Here is an 18,070-nt window from a genome sequence, read left to right as displayed (position 1 = left end):
TACGCTCTGCTAATGATCTTCGCCTAACATCCTCTTTAATCCGCACTTCTCATTCCCGTCTTCAGGACTTTACGCGAGCTGCACCAGTTCTATAGAATGCATTGCCTATGAATATAAGACTCACCAGCTTCAAACATGTCCTCAATCTTTTCAAGCTGGCTTCCTTAATGAGGTTCCCTACTTTGATCGCTCCCCCCCAAACTCGCACATACACGGAAAGCATTTCAGCACTTAGCATGCAGGCTTTGGTTGGTAACTGGTTCACTCATCCATTGTGACAATGAAGCACTTTTGCCCTCTGCCTTTTGTCTCCAATCCTCTCCTAATAGCCTGTAAGCTCTTGTGAGCAGGGTCCTCACTCCTTATCTATGGCTTGATAATAACATGTGTATGTCTGTTATGTCTATGTATGTCTTTTTGTCCCTGTATGTATAATCATTATTATTTCTTGATAAAAATCTGTACAGATTTTCCAGCCATGTGAAGGGGGCCTTAACTAATAGGGTGGATTTATCACAATATAAACAGAATTTCAAGCATTTCTGGTGCTTGTTTAGATACTTGGAAAGAAGTACAAATATAGTGTTAGGGTGGGTTCACACGTAACAGAATCCACTGTGATTCCCCTCCTGTAACTTTCAATAGGATTACATACTTGCAGCAGAATTGTCATCCCACATACATGTGGGATTGGCTGAGCAGGACGTCCCGCGGATGTGAAGGCACCCTTAGTTATGGAATAACCTACCCAGAACTCTTTATATTCCTTAAAGGGGTTATTCGGGGAGTAAAAGACAACTGACACCTTCTTCTTTCTAATGCCTCCTTTCTGAGATTCAAGTAGTAAGCCTTCCGAGAAATGGAGGAGCGGGGCTTAGTTGTTATCATTGCACACAAGCGAAACAGTTACAGGATCTGCTGTAATTTGTTGCAGATCTATACATATCTTTATACATATCAATGGAACATTCCTAAGCTTATATTCTGGACATTTCATATCTTACTGTATAATGGATTTGTTGGTGGTTTCTCCGCTCAAAAATGCATGTTACTGTGGGTGGACAGTGCAATCTGTGCCATTGTGCCCCATCTCTGCGCCTATATAAGTGCCATAGGCCCTGCCCTCTCCATGGTGGCATTGGTACCTTGGCTCCGTCCCCTCCGTGGTGTCATCAGAATAGGTGCATCTGGAGGCCTAGGCCCTGCCCCCTCCATAACATCATCAGAACTAGCTGGACCAGAAGGAGCTGAAGGAAGATTTCAGTCAGTTCACTGAATGAGGGCTAAACACCACACATGTCCTTCTTCTCTCAATTAAGAAGATGGCATTGCAGGACGAGTTGGGCAGAATGTGGAGAAGAATGATGTGTGATGTTTAGCCTGCATGCAGTGAAGTTACTTAAATTCTCCTTGAGCAGGATCCTACTGGTCTGGCCAGTTCTGATGACATCATGGAGGGGGCAGGGCCTAAGCACCAATGACACCCCGGAGGAGATGGGGCCTACAGCACCGATGTAGATGGGGAGATGGGGCCTACAGTACTGACGTAGACAGGGAGATGGGGCAGGATGGTCTTGAAGCACTGTCCAAATGGCACTGTCCACCAATGATAACATGCATTTTGTAAGAGACCATCAATAAATCTTTTATACAGTAAGACATGAAATGTGCAGAATATAAATTGTTTACTTTTGCATTTTTGCCCTGCACCATATCCACATATTTGACATATTTGGGGTGTATTTGTTTTTACGCCATTCGCCCTGGGGTAAAACTGACTTGTTCCTCAAGTTGTTACGATTACAACGATATGTAACATGTATAACTTTTATTTTATTTGATGGCTTGTAAAAAATTCAAACCATTGTTAACAAATGGTTTGCTTACGCCGTTTACCGTGCGAGATCAGGAATGTGATTAATTAATACTTCAGGCGATTACACACGTGGCAATACCAAACATGTTCATTTATTTATTTATTTTTATTTATAACATGGGAAAAGGGGGGTTATTAAAACTTTTATTAGGGGAGGGGGCTTTTAATTGATAACACAATTTTTTTTTTTTTTACACTTATGCTAGAAGCCCCCCTGGGGGACTTCTAGTATAAGTACACTGATCTCTCATTGAGATCTATGCAGTATAGTTATACTGCATAGATCAACGAGATACAGTAGGCACTCCATTGCTTTCGGCTGTCAAGTGCCAAGCTGGGATGAGTGCCATTACAGCGCAGACCCCGGCCGGTGCCGGATGTAAGGATTGCCCCTCCGTGACTATGTCGTGAGGGGGGGGGGTGACCAGTTCACCTACCCTTACCTGCACTGCCTTATTTATAAAGATGGCCGGACCATTGTAGCAATGAAGCACTTTGCCCCTCTGCCTTTTTGTCTCGCACCCCCTCCTAATAGTATGTAAGCTCATGCATGCGAGCAGGACCCTCACTCCTCATGGATGGATAATTATATGTAGATCTCTGTAATGTCAGATTTTTTCTATGTACCCCCAGAATTGTAAAGTGCTGCGGAATCGGTTGGTGCTATATAAATAAAAATTATTATTATTACTATTATAGTGCTCCAGCTCATCGAGGTTGCATAATTAGGAAACTATAGAATACTATAGAAAACCTATGGGATCAGCTTAGACGCCATGTAGAGGCAAGTAACTCTGTACCCCAGAACCTCAATGACCTGAGTGGGATGCTATGCCTCAGCAGTAGAGATGAGCGAACCGGGTTCGGGTTTGAGTCGATCCGAACCCAAACGTTCGGTATTTGATTAGCTGGGGCTGCTGAACTTGGATAAAGCTCTAAGGTCTTTATCTAACTTCAGCAGCCAGCGCTAATCACATGCCGAAAGTTCGGGTTCGGATCGACTCGAGCATGCTCGAGGTTCGCTCATCTCTACTCAGTAGACAATAAGTCGACTTGGGAACAACATGACATGTGGATGTCAGGCTGTAATTAATGCTCAAAGGCACATGACAAGTTATCCAGATGTTGACATTTTTATGTTGTGGTCTACCCCCCCCCCCCCCCCCACACACACACACACACTGGTGATAAGGAAATCACTATGATATGCCTCTGTTTAAATGCCCTACTTTCAGGATATAATATCACTAATATCACATTTTCCATCAATTTCACCTGCAAGCTAAATATCCTTATCTGTTTGCCAGTACTGTATAAATCCCTTTCACTTAGGGTCTATCATACATGTTTATTGTACACACACACACACACACACACACACACGTAATAATGTTTGTTCATTCTTTTTCTTCATCCTTTATAGCCAGCCCTGGAAGTCTCCCCTAGTATGAGGCAATATGACAGTTTTCTACCTTCTCTTGGACATTATAGGATACACTTTGTGAAATGGGGCTGCCAGGAATCAATATACAAAAAACAAATATAATCTGATTATATAGAAAAGAGCTATATGCATTCATGCTTTCTCCATATCACATCTCACATAGCTGAGAGTCATGTTCTGTCTTCCCTTTCTTCATGTTGCAGGAAGATCTGTGTTAGAAAAGGCAGTTCAATGTAGATTTGTTTTCTACTTGGTTATACACATGACGAGGGGGAGGGGGATATATAAAATCTCCTCCTCCCTTTACTAGCAAGACGAGAGCAGCATCATAACTGCGGATTGTAAACATTCATCTGTAAGTGGACTTTTGCATGGTAAGTATTCAATCATAGCACTATAAAATCTTCCTGTTAGGGCCGTCATAGCAATCTATCAGCACAGAGTGACAGGACGCAGCTCATTTGCCTCACCGTGATGTGCTATTATGTACCGTCCTCAGGCAGCCGTAACGCTTCATGCAGAGAGTCATGTTTCCCATTTTTATCGCAGCTACAGTCAGCACATAGAGGATGGCACGTTTATTGTTTAGGAAGCGCACAAGACAAAATAGATCTCCCTCCAAGCATGGCAATGGACATTGCATGGAATAACAAGCTTATGGTTCCATATTTATCCACTTTAAATAGGGCACAGGGAGGTCTGACCATCTGTCAGTTTTGGTGTATTATATCTACCTACTTTGCTCTCTCCACCTACAAACACATCTCCAGTTATTACCAAGAAACTTAAGCTGGTCCTCAGGACACTGTATTGAACAATACATTTATTTTAATACATTAATAGTAAATTAAATTTTTTTACATAAAATCTGGGTGACTCAGTAACTGAATGATAGTCTTATGACTGCTAAGAAAAAAGGGTTACTGTAGTTCTCACTTTCTTACTATGAGTGGCCACAAATAAAGTAGGTCATATATCATTAATCCGAATTTTGGCTGATGCCTGTAACACTATAGGAACCCCTGTAGTTTATCTTCAAGCTGGAGCAAGTAGTGCAGGTTTGTGTGATTGTTATCATTTTGCAGTGCACAGTAAATGCTTGCTATGTGTTTATTGCTGTATACATGTGTTAAAAAATTTTAGTCTTCACTTTTTTGTATGCAATTAATGAAGGAGAAGGATAAGGTGGACCATACAAATGATGACAGTGACTTATACAACAAATAACAAACACCGCACTGAATAAATATATGGCAGTCCATCCACCTCATATCGGACCCCACTCTGTCCGTTTGAACTGTGCAATAATATATAATAAGATGTGTATAACGTACGAGAAATACCTTATACTGTAGCACTCAGATTCTTGCTGAAGAATGCAAGAATCTGAGTACTACAGTATAAGGTATTTCTCGTACGTTATACACATCTTATTATATATTATTGGACAGTGACTTATATCCAGTGACTCACAACTGCCGTCTTCTCTGATCAGAGTCACTCGCTTTGCTTTTCCATTTGGCCGGGGTCCCCCCTGTTGCCCATATAACAGGTGCTCTCTGAGTATATAGCATTTAGGTCCCTCTGTATCCCATAGTTAGGTCCCTTCTGTGCCCCAATATAATAATTAGGCCCCTTCTATGCATCCATACAGTAGGTGTGCCCACTGGAGCTTAACCCCCCTCCCCCCAGTAAGTAGAGGACGCTATGTAGACAAATCTCCCCTATAGGTAGTCCCCCGTCCACCAAGCAGGAACATCACAAAGGTAACAGCTTTCTTTTTTCTGTGCATGGATAAACTGTTCTGGGCAGAGAGCGTATGGCAAGACAGCAAGCTGCTGCAGCTACCTGGCATTGTGCAGATAAACCCTGCTGATCGCCTAAGGGAGCGGATTACTTGCAGCGCCAGACATCTATCAAGTTCTCACTAAAGAGACATACATAAAAACTTATTTTATTCTGATCTGTTTCTATTTTCTGACTGTAATTTTTTAAATGTCACTTTTGTACATTGTTATGGAGGCTGCCATATTGCCTGGGCTGTTTTAACAGCATTTTGTGACATGCTTTACAGCAAGACTCGTTAGCATAGATCAGTGCTTCCCAACCTTTTCCACCTCGGGGCACACCTTGGAAAAAAAAATTCCTCGGGGCACCCCTACTAAATAATGTTCTACAAAATAAGAGTCATATAGTGACTCACAGGTGATGTCTTCTTTGATCTGAGGAGTCACTTTCCCTTTTCCTCTCCATCCGCCATGATGATTTCTTCCAGCTACTTTTCATCTCTTCAGAACCTGCAAGTCAAACAATTTAGGCTCCGCACATTTCTAACAACTTCCTTTCCTTTCTCCCTTCTGTAGGCTCCCAAAGTAACTGCGCTGTTTGGTGTTATGTGCAGTAAAGCGAGTAGGAATGTAGGATGCCCCCTGTATGTAGGATCCCCTGCTGTGATGAACTATTAATGCCCCCAGAGGTGCCCCCATGAACTAATAATGCCCCCAGAGGTGCCCCCATGAGCTAATAATGCCCCCAGAGGTGCCCCCATGAGCTAATAATGCTCTTAGAGGTGCCCCCATGAGCTAATAATGCCCCCAGAGGTGCCCCCATGAGCTAATAATGCCCCCAGAGGTGCCCCCATGAACTAATAATGCCCCCAGAGGTGGCCCCCATGAGCTAATAATGCCCCCAGAGGTGCCCCATGAACTAATAATGCCCCAGAGGTGCCCCCATGAACTAATAATGCCCCCAGAGGTGCCCACACGAGCTAATAATGCCCCCAGAGGTGCCCCCATGAGCTAATAAAGCCCCCAGAGGTGCCCCCATAAACTAATAATGCCCCAGAGGTGCCCCCATGAACTAATAATGCCCCCAGAGGTGCCCCCATGAACTAATAATGCCCCCAGAGGTGCCCCCATATACTAATAATGCCCCCAGAGGTGCCTCCATGAACTAATAATGCCCCCAGAGGTGCCCCCATATACTAATAATGCCCCCAGAGGTGCCCCCATATACTAATAATGCCCCCAGAGGTGCCCACATGAACTAATAATGCCCCCAGAGGTGCCCCCATATACTAATAATGCCCCAGGGGTGTCCCCCATATACTAATAATGCCCCCAGAGGTGCCCCCATATACTAATAATGCCCCCAGAGGTGCCCCCATATACTAATAATGCCCCCAGAGGTGCCCCCATATACTAATAATGCCCGCAGAGGTGCCCCCATATACTAATAATGCTCCCAGAGGTGCCCCTATGAACTAATAATGCCCCCAGAGGTGCCCCCATATACTAATAATGCCCCCAGAGGTGCCCCCATATACTAATAATGCCCCTAGATGTGCCCCCATATACTAATAATGCCCCCAGAGGTGCCCCATATACTAATAATGCCCCCAGAGGTGCCCCCATATACTAATAATGCCCCCGAGGTGCCCCCCATGAACTAATAATGCCCCCTGCTCTGCCCCTAAAAAAACCAAACATCCTACTCACCAAATCCGCACTGTGGCTGCAGGCAGCAGCTCTCCTCCTGCTCTTCGGGCTCCATCTTGCGAGCCGCAGGGACGGGACTTCCGGCAGGCGTGATGACGTCACATCATCACGCCTGCCAGAGAGGTCACGTCCCGGCCTCCCATAGGCTTCTGGCATGAAGTGCCGGCGGCCTATGGGAGTGAATATAGGAGCAGGACGCTGACACTTCCTGCTCCTATATTCTGTTTACTTTAAAGGGGTATTCCAGGTTATTTTGATATTAATTCTACTGATTTCTCTTGTAATATAATTAATATATCTCATTGGTTTCTATAATAAATTTTGTCTCTTTCTCTCTATTTTTATGTAAGTCACGTGTTTCTGTGACGTCACCGAACCGGAAGTGTGGGGACTTCCCCGACTCGGCCGGCCTCTTGGTGTTTATGTAGTTAGAAAGCTAGCAGAGCTTTACAAACGGCCTCCCTGCACACGGGAGGTCACATGACACCCTGTTCCCGGGCGGCCTGTCAGTGTGAAGGAGGTTGCATCCACCTCCTGTATAATCACTAAAACCCTCCACCCCCTGCCAGTATAATCCTCCCGATGTCTCCCCCGGCCCCCTCCATCCTGTGTATACAGTCCTTTTCAAAGATCTCTCACCCCATCCCCCGGTCTCGGCACCTCTTGCACTCAGCTGACAGGCTCTCTCTCTCTCTCTCTCGCTGTGTGTGAAGCAGGAGAGATTTCTTTCCTGCTCCGTACACAGTGCCTGTCAATTGCCCCGATAAAACTCAGCTGCCAGGAACTGTGTACGGAGCAGGAAAGAAATCTCTCCTGCTTCACACACAGCGAGAGAGAGAGAGAGAGCCTGTCAGCTGAGTGCAAGAGGTGCCGAGACCGGGGGATGGGGTGAGAGATCTTTGAAAAGGACTGTATACACAGGATGGAGGGGGCCGGGGGAGACATCGGGAGGATTATACTGGCAGGGGGTGGAGGGTTTTAGTGATTATACAGGAGGTGGATGCAACCTCCTTCACACTGACAGGCCGCCCGGGAACAGGGTGTCATGTGACCTCCCGTGTGCAGGGAGGCCGTTTGTAAAGCTCTGCTAGCTTTCTAACTACATAAACACCAAGAGGCCGGCCGAGTCGGGGAAGTCCCCACACTTCCGGTTCGGTGACGTCACAGAAACACGTGACTTACATAAAAATAGAGAGAAAGAGACAAAATTTATTATAGAAACCAATGAGATATATTAATTATATTACAAGAGAAATCAGTAGAATTAATATCAAAATAACCTGGAATACCCCTTTAATGTTCCGCCCGCTCACTGTGCGGGCGGAACATGAAAGTGATCCGTGCATCCCGAGAAGCTGCGCGGCCGCAGCTTCTCGGGATGCTTAAAGAGACAGCGCACTTTTCCCACCGGGATCCCGCGGCACCCCTGGCGGGTTCTCCCGGCACACCAGTGTGCCGCGGCACCCCAGTTGGGAAACGCTGGCATAGATGACTATAGACAGAGTCTGTCCCCTTAAGATGAATATGAAACATTACTGAGTGTACAGGGACCTTTGAAAAGGTCATTTTACAGGGAGCCGCTATTGCCTCCTGTATCTACTGGATAACAGATGCAAGAAGTCTCAGCTTATTTTTAGCCCCAGTGGTGAGAATAAAAACTACAAGATTTCAGGATTATTTTATAATATAGATAGAAAAAATGTCACCAAAAACTATTTTAAAAAATACGTTTAACATAAAAACATTGTTATTTTCTGATGACACATTCCAATTTTTCGGTGACACTAGACTTAAAGCGACTCTGTACCCACAATCTGACCCCCCAAACCGCTTGTACCTTGGGATAGCTGCTTTTAATCCAAGATCTGTCCTGGGGTCCGTTTGGCAGGTGATGCAGTTATTGTCCTAAAAAACAACTTTTAAACTTACAGCCCCGTGCCCTACGGGAGTGGCTTAGAATGTCGCTTACAATCGCTTTCATTTTAGCAACAGCAATCTTCTTAAATGTGCAAGGTGTATTCAATAATCTGTTTCTTTTCTAGTAAAGCTATGCTCCGTTTCCAGTCTTGCTGCCGTGCTTCAGTTTTACATCATTTTGTTTCTCATTATTCCGTAACAAAGGTCGATAAGCCTTTGGAGAAAGTGCATCACACAAAACTGTTCATAAACAATGGATGGCACAATGCAGTCAATGGGAAGACATTTCCAACTGTGGACCCATCTACTGGAAAAACCATTGTGCAGGTTGCAGAAGCAGACAAGGATGATGTGGATCTCGCAGTTTATGCTGCAAAGCAGGCCTTTAAATTGGGGTCACCCTGGCGTAGCATGGATGCGTCACAGAGAGGCCAGCTTTTAAATCGTCTTGCAGAGCTTATAGAAAGAGACAGAGAGTACTTGGCCTCCTTGGAAACCCTGGATAATGGTAAACCCTTTTCAATGTCTTACAATATGGATGTTGGTGAAACAATCAAGATTTATAGGTATTTTGCAGGGTTTGCAGACAAATGTCATGGAAAGACTATCCCAATAGATGGAAATTACTTTTGCTATACTAGGCATGAACCAGTTGGCGTTTGTGGACAAATCATTCCATGGAATTTTCCACTGGTAATGCAGAGCTGGAAACTTGCACCAGCACTTGCCACTGGAAACACAGTTGTCATGAAAGTTGCTGAGCAGACACCCCTCTCTGGTTTATACATAGCATCCTTGATAAAGGAAGCTGGGTTTCCCCCTGGTGTGGTGAACATTCTAACTGGCTATGGGCCTACTGCAGGGGCAGCAATAGCAAGGCACATGGATGTTGACAAAGTTGCTTTCACAGGATCCACCAAAGTTGGACGCTTAATTCAACAAGCAGCTGGTGAATCAAATCTTAAAAGAGTGACACTAGAACTTGGTGGGAAGTCTCCATGTATTGTCCTGGAAGATGCAGATCTGGATCAAGCAGTAAAGCAATGTCATGAAGCTCTGTTTTTTAATATGGGTCAGTGTTGCGCGGCAGGCTCCAGAACCTACGTTCATGAATCCATTTACAATGAATTTTTAGAACGATCCATTGAGAGAGCTAAAGCAAGAAGAGTTGGAGACCCCTTTGAATTAGACACAGAACATGGTCCGCAAATAGATAAGAGACAATTTGACAAAATATTTGACTATATAGAAAGTGGTAAAAAGGAAGGTGCTAAACTAGTGTGTGGTGGAGTGCGTCATGGTGATGAAGGCTTTTTTATAAAGCCAACTGTTTTTGCTGAAGTCCAGGATAACATGAGAATTGCAAGGGAAGAAATATTTGGCCCTGTACAACAAATATTTAAATTTAAAAAAATTGAAGAAGTTATTAATAGAGCAAATAACTCAAAATATGGATTGGCGGCAGGAGTATTTACTAAAGATTTAGACAAGGCAATGCACCTTACTCAGGTATTACAAGCTGGTACAGTGTGGGTCAATACGTATAATGCTCTGGGTTGTCAGACTCCATTTGGTGGCTACAAAGAATCAGGCAATGGAAGAGAGCTTGGAGAGGATGGGCTTAGAGCTTATACAGAGGTGAAATGTGTGACAATAAAAATCCCACAAAAGAATTCTTAGCCATCTTTAGAAAGGGTGTGCAGAAATGCAAAAGACATAGGATCCTAAAATTTATCAAAATTATTTTTAATATACTAAATAAATGTATTAAAAAGATAAAATGAAATAGAATGTGACTCTGACTACTTTTATATTTTTTGTTTCCCAACCAATATACATTCTAGTTTTTAAAGCATCACTGTCATTTGAAATACCTTTTGACTAGAGATTGATTTGCTTCGTTCCTACTATAAATTCGCTCATCTCTACTTTTGACAAGGGTGAGTGAATTTACAGTAGGAAAGAAGCAACTTCTCCCAGCACCATGGACTTTAAAGCCAGCAACCTGATGAAGCACAGAAACTAATCTAACAGAACCTAACAAAGCACTTCCCTTTGTTCCTACTGTACATTCGCTCATCGCTACTTTTTTCCCTCATAAAAAAAAAGTTTTGATATGGCAGTGTCTGAGTGTTCTGAGACCCTACTCTATTACTAGAATGTGCAGGGAGAAGCATTCAGCTTCTCTCCTCTTATTCTAGCTATTGGTGGGGGTCTGAACATCCAGACACTGATGATCAATACTTTTGACAGGTCGCTATGACATTTAATTATGGCAAAGGCAGGGAGGATCCATGGCCCTCTTGTAATGCCTCATTTTGGAGTAATTCCTTCCTTAAGAAAAATGCAAACTAGTTCCATTTGGTGCACTTGAAGTGTTTCTCTGCCCCTCAAAGCACATGCTCCGACTTGGATGTTCATGCCTACTTATGCATAAGCAGGGTGGTCTCAATCTTGCGCATGCACAGTGCATGCACATGCGCATGCAAGAACGAGGCCCATCTTATGCATAGCCAAATATGCATAAGTAGGCATGAACATGTCAGCTGGTGGGCGGGTGTAACATTGTACTGAGGGGCCGAGAAACGCCCCAAATGCTTTTAGGTGCGTGGAATGATTTTTAAAAACATTTCTGCAATCTGCCTCTGCAATGTAATTGTTCTCTAAAAAGATGTTTGTTTGTTTTTTTCTTGGTTAGCACAAAATCTCTTGACACCAATGGTTTGAAGCTATGAAACTTTATTAAACTCATTTTTTTATTTCAAAGATTATACAAAAACACTGTAATAATGATATAAAACTATTTCTACATGTCTTATTCGTTATGCAATCAAAACGCTGTAAAAACCTGACGCTGTTCAATCCTGTAAAATAATAAAAATAAAGGATAAATAAATATTGATGTCCACAAAATATTTATCGAATAATAATACATTTTAACATTTATAATGATAGACAGATAGATGTAAGTAATCCCTATGTATGCAGCTATATACTTTGTCCAGGCAAAGTAATTTACTTTATCTTTGAAAACAGAGCTTAGAGTATGTGCACAGAAGTCACGTAGAGGGTCACGGAGACTGGGGGCGGGACTTGCGGCCAGGGGGCGGTGCTTACATCCGCGGGTGGGCGGAGCCTCTGGTGTCTTTATAAAACAGTAACCCCCTCCCCATATACTAGCCTAGCGAACAGTATACAGGAAGGGGGCAGGGGATCTTGTATGATGCAGTCCCCCCTTCCACCATATACTGTTCAGGGCCCTCCTCCCTCTGTATCTATGGCCACCAGGCCCTGAGCAGTACATGATGGAGGTGGGTGCTGAATCACACAGTATCCTGTATGATAAAGTACCCCCATATCTCTCCTCTGCTCTACTACTACCCCCAATACTACTCCTAATACTGCTCTACTATTACCCCCAATACTACTCCTAATACTGCCCTACTATTACCCCCAATAGTGCCCTACTACTACCCCAATACTACTCCTAATACTGCCCTACTACTACCCCCAATACTACTCCTAATACTGCTCTACTACTACCCCCAATAGTGCCCTACTACTACCACCATCAATACTACTCCTAATACTGCTCTACTACTACCCCCAATAGTGCCTTACTACTACCCCAATACTACTCCTAATACTGCCCTACTACTACCCCCAGTAGTGCCCTACTACTACCCCCAATACTACTCCTAATATTGCTCTACTACTACCCCCAATAGTGCCCTACTATTACCCCCAATACTACTCCTAATACTGCTCTACTACTACCCTCAATACTACTCCTAATACTGCCCTACTACTACCCCCAATAGTGCCCTACTACTACCACCATCAATACTACTCCTAATACTGCTCTACTACTACCCCCAATAGTGCCCTACTATTACCCCCAATACTACTCCAAATACTGCTCTACTACCCCCAATACTGCCCTACTACTACCCCCAATACTACTCCCAATACTGCTCTACTACTACCACAAATACTGCCCTACTACTACCCCAATACTACTCCTAATACTGCTCTACTACTACTCCCAATACTGCCCTACTACTACTCCTAATACTGCTCTACTACTACCCCCAATACTGCTCTACTACTACCCCCATACTGCCCTACTACTACCCCAATACTACTCCTAATACTGCTCTACTACTACCCCCAATACTGCTCTACTACTACCCCCAATACTGCTATACTACTACCCCCATACTGCCCTACTACTACCCCCAATATTACTCCTAATACTGCTCTACTACTACCCCAATACTGCTCTACTACTACCCCCAATACTGCTCTACTACTACTACTCCCAATACTACTCTACTACTACCCCCAATACTGCTCTACTACTGCCCCCAATACTGCTCTACTACCATTGCTATTATTACCTCCACTCCTGATACTACTACTCCTCCCAAAACTGCTACTCCCCTTATCTACTACTACACCCCTCATCTTCTATGCTTCTACTATTGCTACACCCCTTATCCACTATGCCTATACTACTACACCCATCAAAAAATAAATAAAAAAAATCGAGAAATGAAAAAACGAGATTTTTTTTTTGCCCACATCACCCCAGCCCTAGGAGATGCTATGTGCTGGGGGCGGGGGGGCATTTAACTATCAGTGGAGATGCTATCTGCTGAGGGGGCAACTATCAGTGGAGATGCTATGTGCTGGGGGGGGGGGGGGGGGGGGGAACAGGGGAGATGCTATGTGCTGGGGGGGGGGTAACTATCAGGGGAGCTGCTATCTGCTGAGGGGGCAACTATCAGGGGGCTAGCTAACAGGTGTAAAACCTACAGTGAGATGCCTCCTATATTGGTGGATACTACATACTGGGTGGTGGAGGTAACTACCAGAAGAATTACCTACAGAGGGATACCGACTATATGTACTATGGAGGCACAGAGGGACCTATCTACTATATAGGGCACAGAGGGGTCTTATTTAAGGTCACAGAAGATCACCCCACCTCGAGCAGCGCGCCAACCGCTGACAAAAAAGTATCGGGACCTTAAATTGCTGCTACAATGTTTTAGCATTTGGGGCCCCACCTTCAACTTTGCCCAGGGCCACATTTTGTCTAAAACCGGCCCTGCTAACAGTCATAGGATTGCTGCTCTCCTGTCTCTGTTATCAACCATAGGATTGCTGCTCTCCTGCCTCTGCTATCACCTGAAGGCTTGCTGCTCTCTGGCCTCTGCTAACACTCATAGGATTGCTGCTCTCCTGTCTCTGTTATTAGCTTAGGAGTGTGGCTTTTCAGGCCATGCAATCATCTCTAGGATAGCTGCTTTGCTGCCTCTGCCATCATCTGTAGGATAGCTGCTTTGCTGCCTCTGCCATCATCTGTAGGATAGCTGCTTTGTTGTCTCTGTCTGCAGGATAGTTGCTTTGTTGCCTCTGTCTGCGGGATAGCTGCTTTTCTGTCTCTATCAGCTGTAGGACTGATTGATTGATTGATTGTTTCCTGCCTCTGATATCACCTATAGGATTGTGGCTCTCCTGCCTCTAATATCAGCCATAAGGGCCCTATTACCAGAGCCATAATCTGCCGAATCAGGCTGATATAGCAGAATATTGCTCTGTGTAATAAAGACAGAGATGAGCCATGAAAACAATTATGGTCTGATCGTGTCTTTTGGTCCTGACCTAAAATCATTGGCCACCAACAGCTGATGACTGTGTAAAGAAAATAATAATGTATATACGCTTCATCCCCACACTCCGTGGTGTCATCCTGGCTTCTCCCCGCAGCCGCCAGTTCAACTTCAGGACGGTCTCTGAAGTGAGTCAGGAAGACACTGGGGAGTGTGAAGAAGTAACTTATATACTTTATTACTCCTTTTTAAATCAAGGGCTGCACAGACATCGTCAATGATCTCTGAACAGCTACTTTCCTCAAACTTTCTTCTATCTCTTATGGTTAAATTGCAAAGGCTTTTTCAAGTGCGGGCAAAATCCTTGCCGCACTTGTACTGTAGCCTTACCGAGTAAATCTTTTACCAGCAGTTCTGGCAAAGAATTCCGTGTTGGATGCTTCCTAAATTGTAACAGTACCAACGTAGTTTACATCATACTGTGCACTATATGCAACCTCATGTATGTTGGTTGCACAACGCGAAAATTCAAAACTCGCATTGTGGAGCACTTATACGATGTGACACATCATACCAACCGCAATCCATCCGGAGCTTCTAGCCACTTCATCACCACACATGGCAGCAATGTAAACTCATTTAAAGCCTTTGCCATTGATCGAGTACATCCATCATCCAGAGGGGGCGACATTAGACACGCTCTCTTTAAAAAAGAAGCGTACTGGATTTTTCATTTGAACACTACTGCCCCCAATGGTCTAAATCTCCGTAGAGAGCTTCTACTTTATTATTAAAGTGTGCGGTGCATATGATCTCTATATTATATATTGCAAATTATAACTATTTTTGCTATTGACTAATGTGTTACAATTTATACACAGTATGTTTGCATATACGATTTGGTTTTAGCTATAACATTGTTTATTATGAGGTGTTGGTTTATGTAAAGACCTGACGTCATCACGCTTCCGAGCGTAAACCAGGTAGCCTACTTATACACACCTGTATGGTTACTCCTTAGCCATGATTAAGGGTACGTGACGTACCGGAAACGCGTTGGCGTGGGTCTGAGAGAGCGCATTACATGTCTCCGTTGTTCTTTGGATCTTAAATAAAAGCAAGTTTATTCAAGCACTGCATCGCTGAGCCCAGGTGAACTTTCTTTGCTATTACTCACACGCTGTTGGAGTGGGGGCTCGTGCGGAGCAGCTAGCTGTGCAAAGGTGCTGAGCTGGCTACACCATAAGAACATTTCTTCTATCTCTGCCTAATCAACCTTCCTTCTCCATGTCTCATGTCTTGAGCCATCACCCGTCTTTCTAGCTGCTGCCGTTCCCGAGAAAAAGTTTTTCTAAAAACCGATATATGTATACAAGATGGCGCTGGCCAGAAAACTACATTTCCCAGCATACAGTGCTTCCTGCTGCTTGCTGGGACCCGCCAATAGGACATGATGGGAGATGTAGTTCTGCAATCTGGATGGCCAGCACCCGGTCAGTTGCGGGGGGGTGGGGGCTGCTGCACCAGGTGGGCGATTCGTAGGGGGTGGGGGGTGCCGCGGCCCGCACCGCGTGATTCGGGCTGGGGAGATACCGCTAGCGTCCAGCACCGTGGTCAGTTGCGGGGGGGTGTTACTGCTGGCGGCCAGCATTGGGCGATTCATGGGGGGGCTGCTGGTGCCGCAGCCAGCACCAGGTGGCTCGTGGCGGGGTGGGTGGGGGTGTTTGCGAGGGTGCCGCGGTCAGCACTGAGTGAGTCGCGGGGGTGCCACAGGTGGGCGGGCAGCACCAGGTCAGTTTCCAGGTGACTGGGGGGGCGGATGCCGGGTCAGTCGCGGGGGGTTAGCCGCTGGCGGGGAGCACACATTGGGGGGAAGTGGGGTTACACAGTTTGGGGGGGCTGCTTTCAGAGAGGGAGACAGTGATCAGCAGCTGTCACTGTCTCACTGTCCTTCCTTTGTTTCAGTGGACTGGGTTAGAAGCACTAACCCGGCCCATTGAAGAGACTGAGGACACATGATGCTGTATCAGAGGGTGAGGGCCAGGAGCAGGGAGCGTGTCGGGTTGAACTGAGAGCTGATGATTCTATGTGTTCCGTGGGGGTGAATGCCTCTAGATAATAGCAAAACTGTGCAGAATCCGTAATAACTTTATATTGGAAAGATGGAAAGCTATGGGTGGGCAACGTATTAAAGCAAAAATAATTTTGCGGGGAATACCCCTTTAAATCTTCATGCTACCATACTGACACAGTGTGTCAGTACAGTAGTATGGAGATTTAACAGTTTCTGAACTCACGGCATGATTATGAATGATGATGCCGAGAGTCCAGAGGTTCGGTCCACAGTATATAGTCTGTGCACGGATGCGTAAATAGGGCCTTGATTTATGTTACAGAGGTTGTCCATGATAAATTGATAATTGGGCATGTTGCCAGATCTCAGGCCACCTGTTCGCCGCTGCTGTCAAGTGTTTTGGAAACATCCCTCCTGAAATGTCCGGTCAACATAGACAACCCCTTTACATTTGGTACAATAGAAGAAAAACAGCATACAGTAGATGGCACTGCCAAGAGGGAAGTGGAAGCTAAAGGTAAGGCACAGAAATTATAATCTTTGAGGTCCTAACTAAGAATCCATTTAGAAGCATGTATCAGCACTGCAGTTCAGTACATTTATTCTAACAGCAGCATAAAACCAATGGTTAGTGAAGTAAGAGGTAGTCATCCTTACAAACCATCATTTGCATGTAGCTGTCACAATAAATGTACCTGAGTACATACTATGTTATTACCTGATTAAACAATAACCTCAGAGCTAGAAGGATGGTTCTTCTTCATCCTGCGTGTCCTATGTTCTGAAACCTTTATTGACCCTTCAGCAAAGGCATCTCCAACCATATTAGTTGCATGACACTGGTAAGTTCCTTCATCTTCTTTTAACAATGGTTTTATCTAAAGAAAACACAAGAATATAGGCCTTTGAAAATAACATATATTGTCATAGTACATTATTCATATCAGTGTTACTGTAGCATTGGTAAGACTTCTCTGTATATGTCTTATTGCTTCAAACTCACCATAACCCAGCTAGAACTTTCATGACGGGATGGGCCACCACGAACTTGAACAGCAACATTGACTCTGTCTCCAGGGAGCTCTTCAAACAGTCTTATTCCCTTAGGAGACTCAGTTACCTCAAAAAAGAAAACGTAACAAACGTCAGCGGATACCTCTGATTTTAGGGTGATACACTCATGTTTTAGCCTGGTGGAATACCTCTATTAAAATAAGCGTGCATGGTTCTTCAACCAAATCACGTCAAGGCACATCTATCACAAATCCATACCCTTAATACTGCTTTTATTGTACAACTAAAAATAGAGATGAGCAAACCAAACTTCCCGAAACAAGATCCCTAAACAGTGTACTGAACACACACATTGTAGTGAAAGAGACAGGTAGAACCATAGAGACACAGAGAGCTACATGGAGAGGGAAGGTTGATTAGGTAGAGATAGAAGAAAGTTTGAGGAAAGTAGTTGTGTAATTTGTGTAGCTGTAAAACTGCTCCTGTCACTTTGTGTGTCACTACATGGTGTCCACAGCTCTCCTGGGTGATTTCAACCCTTTGAATCACCTATCAGATGACAGCTTCAGTGCTTTCTTAAACAATTTTTGGAAACACCTGTAGTGTTGATCAAACTTCAGAAAGGTATCT

At 44.4% G+C, this 18,070-nt stretch overlaps 2 protein-coding genes across 2 annotated transcripts in view; one reads left to right on the top strand and one right to left on the bottom strand.

Moving 5' to 3' along the window:
* The first annotated feature begins 3,627 nt into the window (after window positions 1–3,627).
* ALDH1B1 (aldehyde dehydrogenase 1 family member B1) lies at window positions 3,628–10,572 on the top strand. Its single transcript, XM_069964327.1, has 2 exons — window positions 3,628–3,694; window positions 8,860–10,572. Exon 2 carries the CDS (start codon window positions 8,867–8,869, stop codon window positions 10,412–10,414), a length of 1,548 nt encoding a protein of 515 aa, XP_069820428.1. The 5' UTR covers window positions 3,628–3,694; window positions 8,860–8,866; the 3' UTR covers window positions 10,415–10,572.
* Window positions 10,573–11,456: 884 nt separating this feature from the next.
* IGFBPL1 (insulin like growth factor binding protein like 1) overlaps window positions 11,457–18,070 on the bottom strand; it is a 40,549-nt gene continuing 33,935 nt past the window's right edge. The window contains exons 3-5 of the mRNA XM_069964326.1: window positions 17,430–17,546; window positions 17,145–17,304; window positions 11,457–11,598 (exon numbers count right to left, since the gene is read on the bottom strand). Of these exons, the coding sequence (XP_069820427.1) occupies window positions 17,149–17,304; window positions 17,430–17,546 (273 nt within the window). The 3' untranslated portion in view covers window positions 11,457–11,598; window positions 17,145–17,148. The remainder of the gene's footprint in view (window positions 11,599–17,144; window positions 17,305–17,429; window positions 17,547–18,070) is intronic.

Source organism: Dendropsophus ebraccatus, chromosome 3 (assembly GCF_027789765.1).
Source record: "Dendropsophus ebraccatus isolate aDenEbr1 chromosome 3, aDenEbr1.pat, whole genome shotgun sequence".
Classification (NCBI taxonomy): Eukaryota; Metazoa; Chordata; class Amphibia; order Anura; family Hylidae; genus Dendropsophus; species Dendropsophus ebraccatus.
The sequence above is the reverse complement of the archived record's forward strand: the minus strand, read 5'-3'. Positions and strand labels throughout refer to the sequence as shown.